General features: G+C 34.9%; 1 protein-coding gene across 2 annotated transcripts; it reads right to left on the bottom strand.

Annotated features, from left to right (window-relative positions):
- Positions 1-2,901: 2,901 nt before the first annotated feature.
- On the bottom strand, positions 2,902-22,561 carry FAM76B (family with sequence similarity 76 member B). Of its 2 annotated transcripts, XM_060018082.1 has the most exons (11): positions 22,386-22,561; positions 21,488-21,552; positions 20,543-20,597; positions 19,336-19,491; positions 17,351-17,550; positions 14,152-14,199; positions 13,882-13,962; positions 13,105-13,240; positions 10,247-10,348; positions 7,458-7,586; positions 5,456-5,541 (listed from the first exon to the last, which is right to left on the bottom strand). In XM_060018082.1, exons 1-10 carry the CDS (start codon positions 22,470-22,472, stop codon positions 7,500-7,502), a joined length of 1,017 nt encoding a protein of 338 aa, XP_059874065.1. In that variant the 5' UTR covers positions 22,473-22,561; the 3' UTR covers positions 5,456-5,541; positions 7,458-7,499. The 2 variants fall into 2 exon arrangements, with proteins under 2 accessions (XP_059874064.1, XP_059874065.1); XM_060018081.1 differs by lacking the exon at positions 7,458-7,586 and having other exon boundaries at positions 2,902-5,541.
- Between the last annotated feature and the right edge of the window lie 693 nt (positions 22,562-23,254).

Here is a 23,254-nt window from a genome sequence, read left to right as displayed (position 1 = left end):
TTTTGAGTGTACTAAATCATCCTTTATAGCTTTCTTGCTATCTGACCTGACAAGATATGCAGGCTCATTTTATACTTTTCCTACTGAATATATCTATTTCTTCTTAAAGTAACTTGAGTTTACGCTGATAATTCTAATTAAAAACAGGGCTCTACAGATTTTCCTAAACTTATATCTCCTTTCTCTTCAGCTCACATAATTATTCACTTGCCTTATTCACAGTGTTTTATTCCACACAACAATCTCAGAATGCTGACACTGTCACCAATATGATTGTCAACAGTGTAAGATGATTTTGCAGTTCTTTTTTACTTTAGGACATATCCCACTAGGGAGGTACAAATTATCGCATTTTATAGCAATTAGCATAGTTATCTGTGTGGCTGTGGCACCAACTGTTTATATATTTAGGTACATTTGGTGTTTCTTTTTTTTTTTTTTTTTGATTATAACATTGTAAAGATATTTAAGTGACTCCAAAGTCAAACCAACAAAACATGGTATATTCCAAGAATTCTAGCTTCCAACATTGTCCCTTCCAACGTATTCCTCCCCCCACCCCCTTATTGGTAACCATTTTTTAAAAATTATGGTTAAACCTGCAATTTTTAAAAAAATATAATCATATACTTGTATGTGTGCGGGTATAGAGCCCTACCCTTCTTAAATAGTAACACGCTACAACACACTTTCCTCTAGTTTGCTTCTCTCAATTAACAATGTATCCTAGAGAAGTAGCTGAGTTAGTTTTACAGCTACATAGTATCCATTACATGGACATACCATAGTTTTTTAACCAATCCCTTGAAACTATTTTTTTAATTTTTTTTTCTAAGTGTGTATTCGGGATAGAATTTTAGAAATTGGATTGCTAGGTCAAAGCACAACTGCATATGTAATTTTGCTGGTTACTAAAATTTACCTCCACAGGGACTGTTTTGCAATGACAAATAGGAATATAGGAAAGTGTTTCCCCACAACTTTGTCAACAAAGTATGTTGTCAGATTTGGAATATTGCAAACCTACAGGTGAGAAATTGTAACTCCATATACTTTTGATTTTCATTTTTCTTATTATGGGTGAAGTTGAGCATCTTTTCACATGGTTAAGAACCATGTGCATTTTTCCTATGAACTGTCTACTCATTTCTCTTGCCTAGTTTGCTATAGGGTTGTTGGTCTCTTTCTTCTCTATTTAGGAAACAAGTCAATCATTTTACTCAAGATACAGTTTCCAACCCTCTAATCATATAACTTTTCAGACTACGCATTTCTTGAAAAGTGGTGACTAGCACTACATATTCCAAATGCAATCATATCACATTAAACATGAGAGAAAGAACACTGGGCTTGAATCATGTACCATCTCATCAATTAAAAAAACAAATTCTGTGCCTTATATGTCAAGGCATAAGCTTGTTGCATCCAATTGACTTTTCTCACTATCCTCAACTTCTTAGCTATGTCTGATATGACTATACACATCCCTCCTTAAAACTTCATTTGTGTGGCAAACTGGCTAGGTACAAATCACTTAAACCAAGCTACCTTAAATTCTTTTTGGAAAATGTCAGGACATTAATAAAAGTCAATACTTAAGTCATTTGCCCTTTCTGGCTCCATTTCTTCGGCTATGAAATAAAGCAGTTGGTCTTCTTAAAGTGTCAAATTATCTGGTCTTACATCACTTCCTTTTCAAAAATCTACTGAGGACTACCCCAACTGCTTTTAAAACACATCTCCAAAAACTTTTCCAAGTTTATTCTTCCCCAAATGTCTTCCACTCACTGTCTCTTAAACCTCATTTTTTTTTTTTTTTCTTATTTGTACACTTCTTGGGCCAGAAGCATCAGCATTACCTGGGGGTTTTAAATGCAAATTTGGGGGCCCCATCCCAGAGCTATGGACTCAAGAAACTGGGGCTGAGGCCCAGCAACACATGCTTAACAAGCCCCACACCCTGACTCCTGACTGACGCACGCTCAAGTTTGAGAAAACAATGATATAGCCTAACCTTTCCCACAATTCTGCGAATGCCCTTGCTAAAAGCTATTAGCTTCTATTGCATTTTAACTAAGTTCCAGGTATTTTTTCATGTATATTGTCTCCCCAGCTAGGCTAGAAATTAAAGTCAGGTCTTCATCTCTTATCCTATCAAACAATCTAGCATGGTTCTAGTCACGTTCCAACGTTTGCAAAAACCTCAACTACATATAGCTTGATTCACCTATTGTTACTTTGAAATAGCACAATAAAAATTTATATAATTTCTTTCCAGGAAAATAACTATTTCATGAGAGCAGTCTTAAAAGGTAGGAAAATTAAATTTGTTTGGCCTGAGTCAACTCCTTCAAATCTATCGTTTTAGAAAAATGTAGGTGAAACTTACTGTAGGCTCAATAATGTTCTCCCGAGATGTCCAAGTCCTAATCCCTGGAACATTATATAAATACTATGTTACCTTACATGACAAAAGGGAGTATACAGATGTAATTAAGGACCTGAGACAGGGAGACTATCCTGATCATCCAGGTGCGCCCGACAATGTCCTTATAAGGGGGAACAGAGAGAGACACTATGACCAAAGAGAGATCATATGACGACAGACGCAGAGACACTTGAAAATGCTGTACTTTCGGCTTTGAAGATGGAGGAGGGGGCAAAGAGCCACAGAATGCAAGGAATGCAGCTCCAGAAGCTAGAAAAGGCAAGAAAACACTTACTTCCCTAGAGCCTCCAAAAGGAACCAGACCTGCCAACACCCTGACTTTAGCCCTGTGAAACTGATTTTGGACTTCTGGCCTCCAGAACTGTAAGAGAATTGATCCGTGCTATTTTAAGCCACTAAATTTGTGGTAAGTTGTTAACAGCAGCAATAGGAAATCAATACAAAGCTTTTGACAAGTTTTTATTGTGAAATATTGGATTTAGAAAAAAAGTACAAAATGTCAACAGTCAAATGTGTACAGGTACAGTATTTCAATAGTCTATACATGTGAACAGCTTAACAGGTTCACTGCAGAATGCATATTTAGACCAGTACAATCTAAAAAGGACTGCAATATTCACAGGCTATTAATACATAAATAACTGGAGCCAAAATGACCCTCACTGGTAAATGCTAATCGATAGCTGAAAACAGGCTAGAAAGCACAATACGGCACACCATAGTATCTCCTTACAGGTCCACATTGAGAGGATATCAGGTCATTATGTCAATACACTACAGATTCAGGACTGGGACTCAATTACTAGTTTATACAACTGCAAAATAATAGGTTATAAAACCAGGTCATAGAATACAGAGAGGGCATTTAATTAGGACTAAATACTGTGAAGCCCCTAAAAGGTTTTAGCCTTGGAATTTACAAAGCTTAAGTATTTAGACTCATTTCAATTTTTAATCTCTTACCTAAAAAACGGGGAAGGGGCATCTTTCTTTTGTAGCAGCTCCAACAAGGTATAGAACTATTACACAGTTTAAAACCATAATGACCACTGTGGATTGACAAATGGCTATGAAACCAGAATACAAACATTATAAATTTTAAAGAAAGGTAATGACGGTATTATGACTTTAGCAAATCCTGAAAACGTTAAAATCTGTGTTAAGGAGGCATTACCTATCATTGTTGAGAATACTAAGTTTAGGAAGATTACTGCATGAAGATTTCATACAAATAAACTGGTTTAATTCTTTCAAGTCTGACTGATTCAATATTTTACTATCACTTGAAAATTACCCTAGGTGTATGTTTTCAAATTGGACAAAGAATTATTTGAAATCTGTTTATAATGAATCACTATAGGAATAATCTACTGAAACATGAATCATGTTAAAAACAATTATTACAATCATCCTGTGTTCTGCGGAAAGAGGATCTTTGATAGGACATTCATAATCAATGCTTCAAGACTGATAAATTTAATAACAGTTTACTTGAAACAAATTTACTTTGCCCATAAATTCCTAAGAGAAGGAGCCTTCTACTCTATACAGTATATCTAGCAATGCTTGATGCTTTAAAATTGAACTGAAACTCTGAACAGGCATTTACTAAGTAGGAGATCAATTCTATTACAGGCTGAAAACCACTGGATTAGAACACAATTAGTCAATAACTTCTCCTACCCTATCCCACCCTACCTTAACCTTTTATAGACAATTTTAAAGACTCTGATATAATTTTCTTATAAATAGTGCCTGAATCTTGCAGTAGATTCTAATTTATTTAAAGATAATCACAGATTGATTTAAAAGATATTTTTTTCCAGATTTGCTTTAACTTACAAATTAAGTATGGTGTACATAAATATTAACTTAGATAACCACATATTATAGGGAAAGCAGATATATGGACCACTGCAGAAAAATTATTAATTTTTTAAAATTTTAATAAAAGAAAAATAAAACATGTAACACAAAATATGAACATGAAGTCATATGACATAAAAAATAAAATTATTCTATCAGAAGTGATTTAAAATTAAATCTTTTGGGAAATATTTTGACATAATTCAATGAATTCAATGACCAACAGCTTCCCATATCACACAGAAACAAAGCACAAAATTATCTAAAGTCTAGATGCATTATCAGTTCTTAATGCAACCTCAAACATTTTACTAGCAACGTTGATTTCCTTTTGAAATAAGCTTCTGTACATATGCATTTATATACAAACATTTATTAAACATGATTTTAAAACAAACTGTATGTACAAAAGATCAGCATTCCTATAAATAAAAACATTAGGTGGCAAAAAGGCACTTGTAAGTAAAAATCTACAGTAGTTTTTACAAAACAAACACATTTACCTTGGATACTGTACAATAAACATTAATTCCTATACCAATAATGAAAATACTAGTTTACTAACTAATGGTAACGATGTAACTTTAAAAAACATATTTACATATACTCTGAAGTCCATTTAATAAAAGCACCATGATTCTCTCCTAAAGTCATGTTCATGAAAAGTAAAAACACAATTACCAAAAAACCAGTGTTCACAATTTTTCTTGTTTAAAAGTTTTTGTATTTCTAAATTGAAAACTGTTTATATGAAATTAGCATAGTGTAAGACAAAAAACAAAACAAAAAGCCCTGCTGCTCTGACTTCTGAAAACCATACCTACTCTATTATTGCATGTTGTATTTTATAAAGAGCACTACTCATGCACTCCCTTACAACTGTTTAATACTATTGCTGGCAAAAAAGTTCCTGGATATCAAATAATTAAAAAGTTGCTTCAAACCAGTTGAAGTTTTATTTGAATGTTATACAACTTAAAAAATGCTGTATATCAGTTACAAAAGTGAATAGGAAACATGCCAATTTATTTGGTGTGCAAAAATATTTTTCCACTACACAGAATTTAAGGGCTTCACAGAATTTTTTTCCAATTTTACATTTTCAGCAGAAACACTAATGAATAACCAACCACTTCTCAAGGGGATGTTAATATGCTTCCACTTTTGTCAAACTTTTTACCCTTTGACAATGCTGCAACCTGTTTGAGTAGTTCTCTGTTTTTGGCCTGTGGAAGACAAAAACATTTATGATTAAAAATGTTTCAAACATTAAGTTATGCTGAAGAATACTATTTCAAATATTTTACTGAAACACTAACAGAATAAATGAAAGAGTTGATATATTTAGGTTCATCTCTTTAATGTTGGATATGTAGAAGGAAAATGCTAGATTCGTTTATCAGCCCCCTTTGTAATGGCAATATTAAAGTAATTGTTGTCCAAAGATATAATTGGTTACACAAAAGGCAACTTAAAGTGAATCCCTTTAAAAGAGGGTCAAAATTTTAAATAGGGGAAAAATATTTTTGTTTTATCTGAAAAACATGAAACAAAAACTATGAATATAAGTACTGTTATATGATTAATAAGATCAAATAAGTGATAATTTGAGAGGGCTATTTTCAGACAAACTCTACAAAGTCTTTCATTTTGATGTTTACCTATTTATAGAGCAAGCATAAGAGGTCCTTTTTGCAAAAATATTCAGACTTTATCACTTTCCGAAAGGGACTACTCTCTTAATGATATTCAAAAGAAAACTTTTTGAAGCACCCATCACAACCACCCTTTCTGGTCTTTTTGTTGTTGTTGTTGTTCCTTTAATTGGCATACAGTTATTTGGTATTGGCTTTGATATAATTTGAGCAGTTACACATCATCACTATTTTCATTTTCACGGAAGGCTGAAATTTCTTTTCAAAGATTCAAGATTTCATTTTGCCATCAATCTGAACTGAATTTGCAAGTCATTCAAATGTTCCATCCACCACTGACAACACACTGTCCTCAAGCCAATGTGCTATGACAGTCACTAGTGCTTAGGTACAAATGGGGGCCTTCAGTGAATATTTTCAAATTTTGACTACATCCATCTCCCTGTGTAATCTCTTAACTGTGGCAATGTAGATAATAAAGGACCCTCCATATATACAAATATGTTAATGCACAAATGCTTTTGGAGTTTTTGAGCCAAAACAGGGAGAATGTTGACAACAGTCTGGAATCTGAGAACTGACAAAATTTCAGAAGATATCCTCTGGTTTACGTTTGAAAACCATTTTCCTGCACAGGTCTCAAGATTTTTTATTATCTACACTTTTTTAACCTCAGTGCTTTATCTTCTACTCTAATTTTAGCCTTTGTATGGCACTCTGCCTTTTCACTATACCATCTTAAAGCAGTTTCATAGAATATAAACCTTTCCCAGGCTTTGTACGTCCCAACCCTCCGCAACCCTTCACCAATCAAATTCTCCCTAATTAATACCCATGACCTCCAAAATACAAATATCCTAGCTATCTTACATTTGCAAGTCAAATCATTTTTTAATGTTCGACTGTATGATTAATAGCATTTCTCTAATCCACGATTATTAAATAATTAAGGTGGTAATTAAGGGCTTCAATTTCAAATTCAATTTCAAATTTGGAAAATCATCAAGAATTTAAAAGGATTTTTATTTTCCCTTTAAAAAGAAATAGTTTGAGAAACTCAGACGACAAATCAGTGAGAATGCCTGGCAGTTAGTGGAAGTCAAGTGCACGCAACCATTATCAATTGGTGTATTACTCAGCTGACCAGTCCTAGTAAACATGGTAGTTATAAGTTGTTTTCTTTTCATTGTTTGCTACATATTATTCAATATATAACTATAATAGACTCACTGGTTAAAAAAAGGAATCTTAAGAAACAGAAATTTTAAAATACAAATTAATGAAGGGCATAAAAAAAGGAAAATGTCTGCAAACTTGCCTCAAAGAGATCTCTGTCAGATTTGTTATACAAAAGTGTTTACACTGACATAGCAAATCATTAAAGAGTTAATTTTCAAACTATCTTTTCTCATTCATCAAGAAAAAAACAAAAAAATCAATGAGTTTATAATTTTCATATTCTAAGTATGAAATACAAGAACTCAAACCTTAGGTATTGAAAGAAGTTTTTCCTTTTAATTCTTTAGCAGCTAATTTTCAATCTGCATGTATATATTCAGTCTCCTAATCACGTCACTAGTAAATTTATTTGCTGATAAATTATGTAAGAAAAAAGCCTTTAAGAAAAATAAACAGTAAGTCAGTTGTTAAATGGGGACAAGTCCAAATCTGTCTTATTCTTATTTTGGTATATTTAAAATATATTTTATAGAAATATTTAACATATATGCATTAAAATTTTTTATCCTAATATTACTTCTTTATTATGCACCATGCAAAAATCAATTATTTAAGAACTCTTAAGCAAGCTAAGTTAAAAATGTTTAGAAATGCTGGCCTCAAGAAAAGAATATGTCGATTACGAATCACACAGATCCTGCTTTGAATCCGGGCTCTGCCACTTATCTGCTATGTAACTTGGGAGTCTACTTTCTCATATGTAAAACAGAAACTTCACCATCTACCTCAACAGGAGTTGAAAGAACTAATCAAATATACAAAACACTTAGCCTAACACAGTGGCTGGTATATGGTAGGCACTCAAATGTTAATTCCCTTTCCCCTTTTATCAACTTACCTCCTAAATGAAGGTATACTTTTTATTTGGCTTTCTTGATACTTTAGACAATTTGGTTTTTGTTTGGTTGGTTGGGATTTGTTGTGGGGTTTTTGTCTTTTTGTTTTCGGTATTTTGGACAATTTTTTTCTTGTGATGCTCAGTGCTTATTTTTCAAGTTTGGTAGTTTCAAATGTTTTGAGAGTTATTAGAACAAGATAAATTTTCTGCTTCAGCATTCAGTTTCTTATGACAAAAAGAAAAACAGTTCACTATGTTCACTCACTTAGGTGGAGAACCTTACTAGTACATGGTTGCTAAAGGGAGTGGGGTTAAAAGAGGATACGTAGCTGTGACAGAATGTCACCAGTAATAATACACATGATAAAGGGAAGTGGCCTCACAATAAGGATGAAGTAGAAAACCTGAGTAAGCTGAGGTGGGAGTCAGTGCAGAACAGGAGAAAAGTATAGTTAAATCTGAGTCAGAAGATATCGGTTTCTATGTCACTTCTGACTCTGTGACCACAGCTTCATCTGGATACCACATAACTTAAAGTTACTGTAGGGAGCAAATAAGAGAGCCTATGTAAAATTATGTTGAAAATGTATACTTCTATATAGTTATTAGTTATTATTAAATTATATGAAACTTCAGCTACCAACCAGGAAGAGGTAGCCTTAAGATACCAATCAGGCTAAGATGTCAAAGAGAGGTTCCCTTGTGATTACAACTACAAAAGGAAACAACAAATTGCTCTTTTGAACAGTGAGAAGTACTAAGTTTTATCATAGTTAAGTACTGCTCACAGGTTTTCTGTCATGTCATTCTGGAATTATTCATGTCTTGGCTAAATCACATTAAACCAGAGATCACCATGCAGAAGATTTTGTTTCCAGTAATCATTCAGCACTAATAACTGAATGAGTAAAATAACATAAAACTACTGCTTGCTGGTGGATGAGAAACAATAATGTACAAGAAGCCTAATATATAAAATGGGCAATCTCTCAGAACAGAGGGCAGATGGGCATTTCCATAAATCGTCACTCATTCAACAAACCATTTGAATTCCTACTATGTGTCAGGTTCTACGAAAGTTTCTCTTCAGAATTCTCTGTAATAGTAAGATCAGCATTACGACTAGGCAATCTCTACCTTGAATTTCAACAGGTTCCTAAATCCACTTTACAGTCTTACTCAATTTAAGCTATTTTCAAAGTATGAAGAACACAAAACCAAAAGACAGGAAATAGCAAATATCCCTTGATATTACAGTTAAAAAAACAAAAAAAACAACAAAAACAAAAGCAGGACAATATTAATTCCTTCCTTCCCAAGCTACACTCTCCCATCAAGAGCCTAAAGTCTGTGTGCTGCCATCTTCTATGCTTTTAAGACTTAATTCTACAAATGTCAGAATGTATAAATCGATAAAACATATGATTAACTTAGTGTAGTCTGATTTCTAAATTTATGAAACCTAGGTGAAAAAAGGCTTAAATAAGGGAATAACCTAAATCTCTGTTTGATGCTCTCCATCTCTGCATTCCAGACCTCAGAAACCACCCTCGTCACTGTGGTGACTCTCAGCATCACCATTCAGTTGTTTTGTATATGGACACCTTACTGAGTATCCTCTGCAGTACTCCGAGGAGGTTGGCCTACATCCTTAGAGGCTCCCTGCTGTGGATACAGCAGAACCCTATTTGGCACTTTAAAAATCACAGTACGGAGGTTAAAGTGCACTCTTTGGCCTTGCATCTCTGCATGCAGCATGAATTTCCTCCACTCGAGGTCCCATAAATTGGTTTTGTAGCCCCACCTCTCCTCCCGTTATCTGGGAGGAAACAGGAAGAATAACTACATAATGTACTGAAGACCTTACTTTCACCTTAGTTTCATGAATCTGATTTTTAATTTTTTGCTTTTCACCTGAGGATCAACTGAACATACTTCAGTGATATCCTCCTCTGAGAACCCCATTTGAACTTTAGGCAAAAGGTTTCAGAATTAATCTACTGAATCCCCTTATCAAGTGATTTCAGGCAATAACTTCTAATGGGAGCAGGATTACAAGGTATTTTAAGTCAAAATCAAAGCTGAAAATGCTCTAGATATGCATAAAGTAGGGATACCAATACCAGTCTAAGAGAAAGAATACTATTAACCAAGTTTACCCCTCCTTGCCTAACAGTTTACAAAAATAATCTCATTTACCTGGAGTTGTTCCACAGTTTCTTTGTGAGCTTTTTCCATACTGTTCATCTTTGTTCTCAAGTTTGACTCTTGGTACTGAAAGTCTGCCTTAAGTTCAGTTAACTGAAAGATTAAAGAAAAAAAAATACATATATATATATATATATATATATATGTATATACATGTATATATATATATATACGCATATGCACAAACATCGTTAAATATTTTTCACAATAAACTCACAATTCATTATAAAAGTGGAGAAGGTTAACAGCAGTTTACTGAGTTTTGTAACTTATCTCGAATTTGTTTTGAGAAATGATGAATTCTATCTAATTTACTACTTTAACATTAATACAATTTTAATGTTAAGACAATATTGAAACATCAGTATAACTTTTGAGAAGTTGTCTTTTTTTTTTCTTTTTAAAGGTGGTTTCACTGGACACAGTTTGGCAACTGGTATGCCAACAGAAAAGCTTAATGGTTAATACCTTGGAAAATGCTTCAGTTAAAACATACTTCACATTATATATAAACAAAGTAAACAGTAAAACTGGTTTCAGGTTACAACAGTCTTTCAATGAAAAAAGAAAAAAGTTTCACACTGGGCAAGTACATAAAGGAACAGTCTTATCAACCAAAAGCTATGTTGCTTTTATTTTAAAATTTATGTGCAGAATTCCATATCCAATACCACTTAAGATTTGAGGTAAAAAAGGAGAACAAAGAACAGAAATACAACTAACACAGAATAAGAAAGGAAAGGGGGTTACTTTAAAATTTGGGCTAAATTAGGCAACGTAAGAAAAAAGATGGTGATTTGAGGAAGGAAAGACAGCTATATGACAATTTTTTTCATAAATATAAATGACATACATAAATATACAAAATCTCATGACTTCATACTAAAAAATAAGTTGGTATTATATAATTTCAACATAAGAACCAGGCAGAAGAAAGCTTCTGGTTATTTTTAATTGGTTTTCATTATGTAAGCTTTAAAGGTTTGCACGTTCTTTTCTGTAATTACTCGGTAGCCAGTAAACAAAGAAGTACACCAAAAAGAGAGAAAGGAAGTCACAGTGCCCTATATTCTGATTTTCTGAATAAAAGCTCTCGCTTTTTGTCCAGTTCAAAGAATAACTGAATCCTGCTTTCTACATTACAAAGGAATTCCTTTTCTGAAATGTCAGTTCACATCAGATAAGCTATGATATTTTCATCACTACACTGTGAGTTGCCTCCAGATTATGAATTTCTGGAAGATAAGAATCATGTCTTATTTCACCTTTTTATCCTCATGATCTAGTACATCGCTGGCTCTAGAAGTCACTGAATAAAGTGAAATAAATTCTAGAAAATAACGTGGTTGTCTTACATTTACATTATTTTAAAAAGCTGTAAGTATGTAGCTATTTTAGGCTTACAATTATTTTCCTCATAGTACTGCTAATTTCCATCCCCATTAGTGTTTAAGAAAAAAGGAACACTAACAAAACCAGAAAACTTTTCACTAACTGCACTAACATAGAATAGTGATACTTGAAGGAAAAAAAACATCTAAAAAAGCCAAAATTCCACAATTCATTACTACGTAGTTTTGGAATCATTGCTATTTTATAGTAAACTTCCCATTTTATTCAACTTTTATCTAGGTTAGTACAGATAGACCTGTCTTTGTATAACAGAAATGTTTCTAATATTTTGTGTGTAAAACAAATTTCCATTAAAGCTAATTTAAAATATTCTGTTGTTAAGCAAAAAGAACCATAAAAAATAAAATACTCCTAACTATCCTATTGTTGTCTATGTCAATCCTAAATTTCATTTATCGAATTTGCTTAAGGTAAGGTACAAATGTATTAAAATATATTTAAATCCATTAATCATCAAGGTGTGGGAAAATGTAACATAAAAGTTACATTTTTACATGAAAGCCAGAAGTAAAAGCCAACTCAGACTCAAGCACTACTATGGAATCTCAGAGATAGCTACATACTACATATTCATAATCACAACTTGTTGATAATTTTAAAAGAACGTTTTTAATGTTTTCCTATTGCAATGATATGTTTGAAATAGGTCAAGCCAGACAGTCTAGGATCATAAAGCAAGTACAGAAGTAGGTTCTACCCTCAAAGAAGACCAAACCCCAGTAATAGCAGCTATGAGCACTTATACATGCCAGAAGCTGTGAGTAAACACTTTACATTCTCATTTAATCACAACCATCTTCCCATGAGATGGTGTTAATATTCTCATTTTTAAAATGAGAAAACTGAGGCCCAAACAGGTAAAATTCTGCTCAAGCGCACACAGAAAGTATTAGAACTTTTCACTAAACAGACAACATATTCGATATTCCTCTTTATCTAACTGATAAAGTCCCAATAAGTATACTTACTTCCTATCTTAGATACCTATTGTTAATCATTACCACATAGGAAATTCCCACAGCATTAATTTTCTCCACTTATTTGATCTTGATTGAAATAAATATATAATTGGTATATTAGACTATATTCAATTACTTTCTTATACCAAAAGAATTGACATAATATTCCATTTACATCTCTTTTTCAAATTAAGACATTAGATCTAATTTTAGATTACAGGCTTACTGAAAACTAATGTTCAGAAATTATTAGAATTCTAATCAGCTCTCAATTGATTCTTAGAACTAAAATTCTGAAGTACCACTTTTACATATCATAATTAGATGGCCTACGTTCCACTTTGGGCTTCTGTGTCTTATAAGAATCATGTACCACAAACATGATCAAGTTATTGAAGAAAGTCTAACAAAATTTGCAATTATCAAGCAAGAGTCAAGATGTAAACCTTACCAGGCTTCAGTGAACCATGTACTTACCTTTTTATCTTTTTCTAAAATGGTCTGGTCTCTCTGTTGTAAGAGACGTTTAAGTGACATCACTTCTTCTTTCAGTTGACTTATAAGGACAAAATTGTCTGTTCCCCCACTATCTGCTGACTGATTTATAGAGCTACTAAAAAGAAAAGAGTAAAACACAGTTAAATGAAGTAGAAGGAAAATTAGCAGGTGTTCAAATTGCATAAATTAGACAATTCCACAAACATCCTTAAGGCTAATGCAAAAAAATATGTACCTGACAGAAATGGATGCAACTGGCAAATTACCTTACTAATGGCACACATTACATACACCTGCAGAAATATAATTCAGTATTAGCTTTTAGGGGGTCAATACTTCTAGTGTAAAGCAATAGGCAGCCAATTTGTACAGTAACATCAGCAAACTTTTGGCTAATGAACTAAAACAAAGTCACTCTCAAAATACTTTAAATCTAAAAACATTTTCCAAGCAGGTCAATTTCAAATATCACAATTCGTTTTGTGTTTCACTGAAGAATAATTAAGATAATGTTCTCTATTCAGATTTTTTTTCAAAACCCAAATTTATGCCCAAACAGAACATCATTCAGTGCCACTTTCTTATTGCTAAAATTAAGTTAAAAATTTTAACTGATTATGTTTACTCTTCTAGGTGACTCAAAGAAGTCAACGTAGAAGATACATGTTCTATTCTTTTACCTAGTAATAACTGGCAATCAGCCATAACTGTTCAACTAAGTTGAATTTTCACAGCACTAAAGGAATTCATTTTTACCTATCTCCATTAGATGGCTTAGATTCCAATTTGGGCTTTTTCTTTGGAGTTTCATTCTGAATTGCTGCAGAGGATTTATGGCTGAAACCAAACATTAATAAAAATAATTAGAGTAAAAAGGGCATAGGCATCAAATGAAAAGTTATTCTTCTTCCCCTAAAGTTTTACTGAACATCAGTTTTTTTAAAGCCTAAGTAACAAAGTTAAAGGAATATCACATCTTAAAAAATACATATCAAAATACTTCATAAAATACATTAACATATTTACCTCTGTTTCCACAGTCCCTGCTCTTGTTCTGGACTCAGATTGCTGATTCTGAAAAATACACAGATGATATCTAATAACATTTATTTAACCCATCAACATTTTAACAGCATTCTTCCCAATGGAATCAAATGATATATGTTTATATTCTTTTGTTCTGACAAAGGCATATTCAACTAAGTTTTCAGCCTAAGCTAATATATATTGAATAAATCACATTCCAATAAGATAAATTCTAATCAAATGACTACTAGCCATCTTAAGTTGTTTAAGAAAGGTAAGATGATAGGGACTGGATTTTCTTTTTAATCAGGACTTTCAATAATTCAATTTAATATCATATTAAGGGTTAGGGTATATGAGCATGAAAACCACCACAACAGGGTTCTATAATGACGAAGTCTGAAAATCATCATTCTTAGGCTACCCTTACTATTTCAGACAGATGTTTTATCTTAAAGTTAAGGCCTTCCTAATAAGCCTACGTAGAGATTCCTTTGGAATAACTCAAGTTGCTCACAATAGTGTGTCAAGTTGAACCAGGAAATATCTGAGTTTTTCTTTCTTTCCTAGTTTTCCTAAGAATCTTTTCCAAAGTCTCATCTTTCATTAGGCTGTACTCTGGAGCAGTCATGCTGAAAATACTGGGAAATCTCATAGTAACTACTGATTTTACTTTTACTTATAATTACTACTACAGTACTACTTCTTTTCCACTATGCCGCAATACTAGCAACCACTTTATAACTCACTATGAATTGTCCATACTTTTTTCCTGTACTTTCACATTGGCCAATCCTTCATTAACCTCTAGCTTATTCATTCAACAGGTGCAGAGCATCTCCTATGTACTGCACACCACGTAAACTGCTGACCCTTGAACAACATGGGGGTTTGGGGGTGCTGATCCTCTGTGCAGTTGAAAATCTGCACTTAACTTTACAGTCAGCCCTCCATATAGGAGGTTCTGCATCCACAGACTCAATCAACCACAGATCATGTAGAACTGTAGTAAATATTTAGTAAAAAAAAATTAAAAATCTGAGTATATAAGTGGATCTATGCAGTTCTAACATGTTGTTGTTCAAGGGTCCACTGTATATACAATATAAGAGATGTTAAAAAGACCTGGGCTGTGTGACCTTTTGCAAGTTCTTAAAATCCCTGAGTCTCAGTTACCTCATCTGTCAAATGGATATAAAACATACCTTATAGGGAAAATGAGGATTAAATGAGTTACCTATGTAAAGACACTTAGTACAGTGCTAGCATACACAAAATAAAAATATGTACATATGTTTGTGTGTGTATATAAAATTTACTATTCTTTTAGCTGTAGAAGTTTTTTAACCATGTTCTTAAGAATCAGCTATAAATAACAAGCTGGGGAAACAGCAGCTGTAATTCTCTCAACCTGAGTTATTCTCTACTTGTGGCAATGAACGGCAACCTTACTGAGGAATTCAGTCGCCATTTTGTTTCTTTTACAAATTTCATTAAAAGCATTAGCAAGGTATATAATCACACATGAATTAACAGAACTATCCAGACCTCAAAATGAGAAAAATCACATTAATAATGACTTAACAGAAACAGAATCTTAGCTTTCTGAGGTGGGCTATTTCTTGCATCCATGTTAACCTGAGTTTCTTCCTTCCCCCATCACTATATATCACAATATGTAAGCTCTTCATAATCATCCTTATCCAATGAACTTAAGATAGGGCTCCACAAACTGGTTGCCTACTCATCAAATATAAAATAGTATTTGCATATCTTAAATAATCAAAAGGAAAATAAAAAGTCAATCCATTCTCTTTCCCTTTACTTCTGAAACCTTAATTTCAAAAGATTAAGTTCCTGTCACAAAATTTGATCTTTATAAACATAATCTGAGTGTCCTTTCACATCATGCTAAAACAAATTTATCTGTAAAAGGCAAGGGAAAGGGACATTTCAGCTGAGTCTTAGGTCTGACAGTTATCATCATGGTAGTTATTTCCTCATATTTTTTCCTAAAGCAAGAAGCAAAATCAAGGAAGGTTTACATTCCTTTGTTCCTTGGGATACACTGATACAGAGACCACAAGATTTCTTCAAAGTAGCCAGATTAGAAGTCATTACGCAGTCTACCACTGTTACATCCAGAAAGCACTACAACACAGTGAGACAAATGGAAAAATTGCTAGAGAAGCAAACAATCTCAGTGCCTCAATAAACCCCCATAATCTAATATGTGCTTGCCTATAATTCAGAATCAAATGTTGTTAATTAGACAGAACTACATTACATTCCACAAATATCTTCATGTGTTCCTAACTAGGGCAGGCATCAGTTTTCTGTAAATGAAACTGTTTTAACTGTCTAGAACTTTAAAAAGGCTCAGAGAAATTTGTGAAAAAAAAATAAATTCTCCTGAAAATCAGTGGGTATCATGTCCCCTTCTTCTCCATTTTAATTTTTGTGTTTATTTTGCATTTTAATATTCTTGATTTGTCCATGAAGACTAAAACTACACCTTAAAAAAACTTTACACACATCAAAGGTTAAGATACTACTACTATGTAACTTTTCTCCCTAAGGCAATTTAAAAATCAAGTAGTTGTTAATATTTGAAGAGTTCCTGTCTGTTTTTTAAAAAAAGCAAAGTACCATGTCAAAAAGATTACTTCTCACACTTTGTGAACCTTCAAGGTTTAGAATGCTTCCATCACGGTCACAAATGACAGTGTTGCAATCTGTTCTCCAAAAATACATTTCCTAGTCACTGGTTTAAATTTGTTTTAACTAAAAAAAGTTAATAGTAACTGAGGTAAATAAAATTTTTACAAGTAAAATCCTAACAATTCTTTGAACAAAAAAAGAATATTGAGGCTTTTGATAACATGAATCAATGAAGCATCAATTAACTCTGATGTACTTATATTCTGACTTCATTATATGATCATAACTTTATACTGTAAATCTCTAAAAGTCCTATCTTTATATTTATGGTAAACAACTACACTCATTATGTGTAATTCTGTACACTGAATAAAGTGGGGAACAGCCCCAGAAGCTGTCATGGTAACACACAAGAAGCTTACCATGTACAATGGAAACTAGACAAGCACATAGCTAGCGTTTACAAAAAGTTAAACACTAAAATCTGGCACTAAAATGCCAGTGAGGACTTTGGAAAACACAATTTCAAAGTACTTACTTGTGATGGCTACTGCTGTGACGATGGTGATGGTGATGATGGTGGTGATGATGTTTTGAATGATGCTGGTCTTTCTCAGTAAGAGATGAAGAAGATGAATTTGAATGTGACGATCCCAGGCTCTTCCTTTGTTCTTTTGTCTTCTGCAAAACTCTCTTGTACGATAAAGTACAGAGCCAGCATAATAACTTCCCATCAACCTTTTAAAAGAAAATGCTTATATTAGATTAAATATACGTGTAACTGGCTATAAGTGAAACCAGGTTAAGATAAACTGCTCAACTGCTGGTGTGTATGTGCACTCTCTCTCTCTCTCTCTCTCTCTCACACACACACACACACAGACTGTTGCAAAATGGAAGTAAAAGTAGACTTTTCCGAAACTTGGGGAAATGCTTATTTAGAGGATCATAAAATTAGAAAGGATGATATATGGACTTCCATTAGTTTTGAGGCATTTTTAAATTTGGAGAGGAAAACTTATTTTCTTATTACTAGAAAATAAGCATAACCTGATGATATACTTCAAAGAAACCTTATCTAAGCACTATCATAAATTCTTAAATTACTGTGTAACTACTAAAGTGACAAAGTATTTCCCATGAAAGCAAAACTGTTAAAGAAAAAATGAGATTGAATGACATATAGAATCGACTCTCATTTGCAGATTTTGTATTGGCAAATTCATCACATATTAGCTAAAATTTATGTCACCCCTAAATCAATTTGTAGCACTTTTGTGATCATACACCCACATAAACAGAAGAGCAAAAAAATGTGTGTAGCTAGACCGCAAATGTTCCCAGATGAGGTTAACACGGTGATGCTTTGCTGTCTTTCTTCAGCTCTCATACTGTAAACAAGTATCCTTTTCAGTCTACCTACTATCACGTTTTTCACATTTGTGCTTTTTATTAGTGATTTCACTGTTAAAATGGTCCCCAAAGGTAGTGCTAAAGTGATGTACAGTGTTCCTAAGCATAAGGCGACTATGATGTACTTTATGTGGAAAATACCTGTTAGATAAGATTCATTCAGGCATAGTTATAGTGCTGTTTGCTATGAGTTCAATTTAATCAATCAACAATATATATTAAGGTGTCTTTAAACAGAAACATACACAAAACAAAACAAGATTAGGTACCGATCCACTGATTACCACGTTGTGACCAGAGGCAGGGACCTATCCTGTCTTGTCCGTAGGAGCAACAGTTCTATTCACTAACTCAGTGTTTGCAGCAACTTTATAGAACATAACTCTCACAGACAATGGGAGGCCAGTGTCTGCGTGTCAACGGGGAGGAAAAGAGACTTCTTTCCAAAATTAAGACTAAAATTAAGTTCCTATCCTCTATTTGTTCAAATGAGAAGTGCTGGAGGAACATGTCTTACAACTAGGGTACATATATTGCTGTGGAGAAACACGGCAGAGCCCCTCAAAGAGACAGTCATCCTCCAAATCAACTGAAACTGACAGTCATCAGGAGGCCTGTGTGAATGCTCAGCAGAGAAATGTCACACACATATAGATACCTTTTAAGTCACTGTAGGTAGAGAAAAACAAACAATGGTATAAAATATGAGCCCCAAGTCAAAAGGTACATGACTAACTTTGAATCATATGTGTTAAAGTGCCATCAGGTATATTTTCACACCAGCAACTTCAAGTAACCAGCAAAAAGGTAAGTAGCTGAGAAGATTTAAAAGCAGTTAGTAATTCTCCCACACCAAATACTGGATAACCAAATAGTACAGAATAGCTATCACAGAATGTTTTTTAAAGTATAGTAATCTCAACTGATCAACATGAATCTACATATCATGCCAACAAGGAGAAAATGCACTGTTCCTGCACTTTCTTCTAACCACCTGCTTTCAGGGACCCAAAGAATACATCAAGCTTCAGTAATACATTAAGTATAATAACTTCCAACTTGTTTGTGTTTTATTTAATTTCCAGATGTCATAAAATAAATAAAACATACCTTTCTTCTTCCTTCCTCCTTCCGATCAAAAGCACATTGCTGTTTGCACTGTTCACAAGTCTGAGGTGGTCCATATTTTTTTTCTGAATTTGTGCAACGCTGACACTTGGTACCAATAAATGCTGCAATTATGTTACAGTATTGACAAGGCTTAGGCTGAAAAACAGATATATATTTTCTTTGAGACATTTTAAAATACTAAAATTTTGCTGCATAAAATATACCCAGTGAACAGGACATATTTTAGGAATTAATTAAGGAAACTAATACGCAAAAAGTTTTCTGTGAAGTATGTTGCCCTATCATAGTCAAAGACATTTATTATGTTTCTATTCATTTGCTAACATTTATTTCTAGACTCATTAAACTTTTCGTTAGTTAAATAAGATCGTGAAAAATGTACTTATGACCTGCATAGTATGTTATATAATACAAAAGCTACATGTAAAGACGTTTCAATAAATGAAAACAAAGGTACACACTGACAAAAGTTTCATGTATCCAGTATCTGGGGGAGTGAATTTCTACTAACTTAATATCCTGTTAGCTTAATTACTATATCATTTATTCAAAATACATTTAACAACTTTTCATCATATATAGGTAGAGCTGATGCAAGAAATAGGTGAGTTTTCAACTAAAAAAAACTGGCACAAGCATATTCAACATAACTATAACAAACATACCTTGATTTTCTTTGATATTCAAAAGACAACTGAAGATTTTAGAATCCCTTAAGGCCAGAAATTTGACTATTCATGACTGTAATATACCAATAATAACTATAATATACATATAAGAAAAGAACTTATACTAGGATAACTTCTTGACTTTTGTGACTAAATGCCTGAACTGTGCCACTATATAAAAATTGTCAGAGGTTCTGAGGAAGAGGTAAAGTACAGTTATGCAAACTTTATAAGTAGGTTCTCCACAACCAGGAGTTTGTTTGCTATATTTGACTCCTTAAAGAATAAAATCATAACTTCCCCACTGAAATTCAATATATATAAACATGCACATAATATGACTGTTTTAAAATTTTATCTTCTCATCAGACTCTCTATAGAAAGTTTCTTTCCTGAAATATTTTGGTACTTGAAATATTTAAGAACATAGCATACATATTTTTTAAAAGGTCCATCTTTGTGAAAACATTAATTGACCAGCAGCAATAAAATGAGATGAAAATATAAGATATACTTACGGTGCCAAATTGCTTCACATTTTGAGCACACTTCTTACAAATCGTGTTAGTTTTGCTGAAAAGGAAATTGTATATCGATGATGAAACTTATGCAGCACGATGCTGAACTAAAGCAAGCAAAGTGTACTATTAGTAGAAGTGTACCATGTGCTTTAGTAGTACTTAAAACTTACTCTAACACAGAGTAAGAATTTTTTAAAAATGCAAACGTAAGGATCTTTTTAGGAACTTCTTAGGATCTTTTTAGGATCTTCTTAGGATCTTTTTTGCTCCCCTTAATTAAGATAAATGTTTTCATACATTTTATTGTGTATTTTAAATGGAAACAAATCAAAAAACCCTATTGTTTTCTATCTAGTTCCAAAATCCTCACACTTGCCACTATATATGCACAGCACCAGTGCCTATCTAACCTTCCACTGGGTGCTCTCCACTATTATGATGCTCACACCTACTTGTGAAGAAATTATTTGTTCTTCTCTTAAGCTCTTGTGCATGCACTGAGGCTCTAACAGGAATCACTCCATTAAGAAATATGTGCTGTTCTTCCACTGGCAACAAGTTACTGGATTTCACCCTTGGAAGGTAGCTGGTAACACTATAGACCTTTCCTCAGGTCCATGTCAGCATTAACGTTCTGCCATTTTTTAATAGTTTAACAGTAACAGTTTATATTTGCACTTTTCGTTAGCAAGGCTGTACATTTTCCATGCAATAATTTATTTTTTATCTCCTCAGGTATAAAGTCTAGCTGTAAAATACCCATTAATTTTTGGTCAGCATTCTCTCTCCTACCATGCAAAAAGGGCTTACAACTTAAAGCTTAGAAACTAAACCATTTAATTTAAAAAAAAACTGTAACATAAATATGGGATTACAACCCTCAAGTATTCCTTACAGACAATACTTTGTCTTTAACAATCAAAAACTGTTCAATATACAAACCTCTCTTGTTGAAATTCTGATCTGCAGTAAGTACATTTTACAATGGGATGCGCAATCCGACATTCCTGTAATAAGACAATATGTTAGTCATTATCTATCTCAAGGTCCCCAAAATTTCACGTTTCTGGTGGAAAATTATTACCCAACCTAGTCAAATGCCTAAAACATCAATAAAATCTGTCCCCCAACGTAGAAAATTGAATGATTTATCAAATAAGTAGCCAATTACAGCATAATTCCTTAGAGAAGGCTTATGTGTCTTTGTCTTTATTAGATGGGGGGGGGGGTACGCAACAGATAAATTAAAAAAAGCTGTCAGGGCCGATTCCAAGGACTGGTTAAATGTGAAACTACTTATTATTTTGCACCGTTGCTCACAGACAGCATCCCGGCTTTAATGGGATGGGAGGAGCTCCAAATCATAGAGCATTCTGTTCCCAAGCCAGACGCTTCGCTTTCCTGGACAGGGAAGAAGGATGCCATCAGCTTTGCGGCTTCAGGTTCCTAGCAAGAAAGTGCAAACACCGTCCTCTGCCTCCCGGTGGAAGGAGAGGACAGACTAGACAGAAAACCGAGATGAAAACATCTCCATCCCGGGGTCTCTGCGGCATAGACAGGTGGCTGCCTCACGCAGCCCCACCCCTGAGACCCCTCAACGTTGCTGGGGCCCGGCCCCCTCCTGGGTCGCTTGGAAGAGGGCAGGGTTCCGTCCTCCTCTCAGGGGCTTTCCCAGCTGATGCCCAGGTCCTCGGATAACGGGGTCTCTGAGTGAGGAGGCGAGGGCTCCAAACCCCCAAGGCGCCGGCGAAGAGAGAGGGGCTGCAGTGCAGCGGGCACCCAGCTCCCTCGGGCTATGGCCGAGGAAACCCCACCCGCCCACCACCCAGCGCCCACGGACCTTGCAAAGCTGCTGGCCCTGGGAGAGCTCCTCGAAGGGATAGCGCTGGGTACACTTGGTGCAGGCGTACAGGGCCGAGGCCGCCATCCTGCTCCTCAGTCTCCTCCTCCACCGCCGCCCGCTCCGAGGCGGGGCCCTACGGGGAACTCGGGCGCCGCCGCCGCCGCCGCCGCCCGGGCCGCGGGCTCCTCCTCCTCCTCCTCCCCCTCCCCCGCGCCCACCAGAGCCTTGACGCGAGAGACCAAGGTACTGGAGACGCAGCCGTCTCCCTCCGCCTCCACTTCCGCCCCAGCCCACCCAGTGACGCCGTCCCAGCAGCTCCCGCTTAGGCCCCGAGAGCGGCGGAGGGAGACGAAGCGGATAGTTCGCTGCGGTTTAGCTGCGCGGCGACGGATCCGCTTCCTCCTCGGCCTCCCTTCCCCACCTCTGATTGGCTGGGGCGGCTACTGCGTCACTCGGTCGCTCCGCCCAACTCCTAACCCCCGCTACGCAGGGAGCTCCCACAAAGGGAGGAAGTCGCTGGCCAATAAAAGCCCGACGCTCTCAGCGCGCGAAAGCCGCTTTAAACTCACCCCGCCCAAAGGTCCCGGTCGCGGCTTTTCCTAGCAGCCAGTCCCAGGTTTGGGTGGAAACTTCCGAATCCAATTGGGCAGTTGTTTGCGGAGGTTTACTCTCTGCTCCTACTGTTTTTTTTTCCCTTGACTTCTATTGGACCAAATCTTTAAGCTCCCTCTCCTTCTATTTGTTATTGGTCGAAAGGTAAGTACCTCACGTGGAGAGGCGTCCCTGAGTCAAACTCACGCTCTCTCCGGCGATTAACGCAAGGGAAGTGATGGAGTGTTTTGAGCTTCGCATTCGCTTTTATTACA

Source organism: Delphinus delphis, chromosome 8 (genome assembly GCF_949987515.2).
Source record: "Delphinus delphis chromosome 8, mDelDel1.2, whole genome shotgun sequence".
NCBI lineage: Eukaryota > Metazoa > Chordata > Mammalia > Artiodactyla > Delphinidae > Delphinus > Delphinus delphis.
This window is presented reverse-complemented; position numbering and strand designations above follow the sequence as displayed.

What these genes read in the sequence shown, in the direction of transcription:
- FAM76B (XM_060018081.1), bottom strand. Translation starts at nt 22,472, where the DNA reads ATGGCGGCCTCGGCCCTGTACGCCTGCACCAAGTGTACCCAGCGCTAT. An exon ending in TCAGAATTTCAACAAGAGAG is followed by an intron (nt 20,598 to 21,487) that starts GTTTGTATATTG and finishes TTTCCTTTTCAG; the next exon opens with CAAAACTAACACGATTTGTA. An exon ending in ATGTGAAGCAATTTGGCACC is followed by an intron (nt 19,492 to 20,542) that starts GTAAGTATATCT and finishes TCTGTTTTTCAG; the next exon opens with CCTAAGCCTTGTCAATACTG.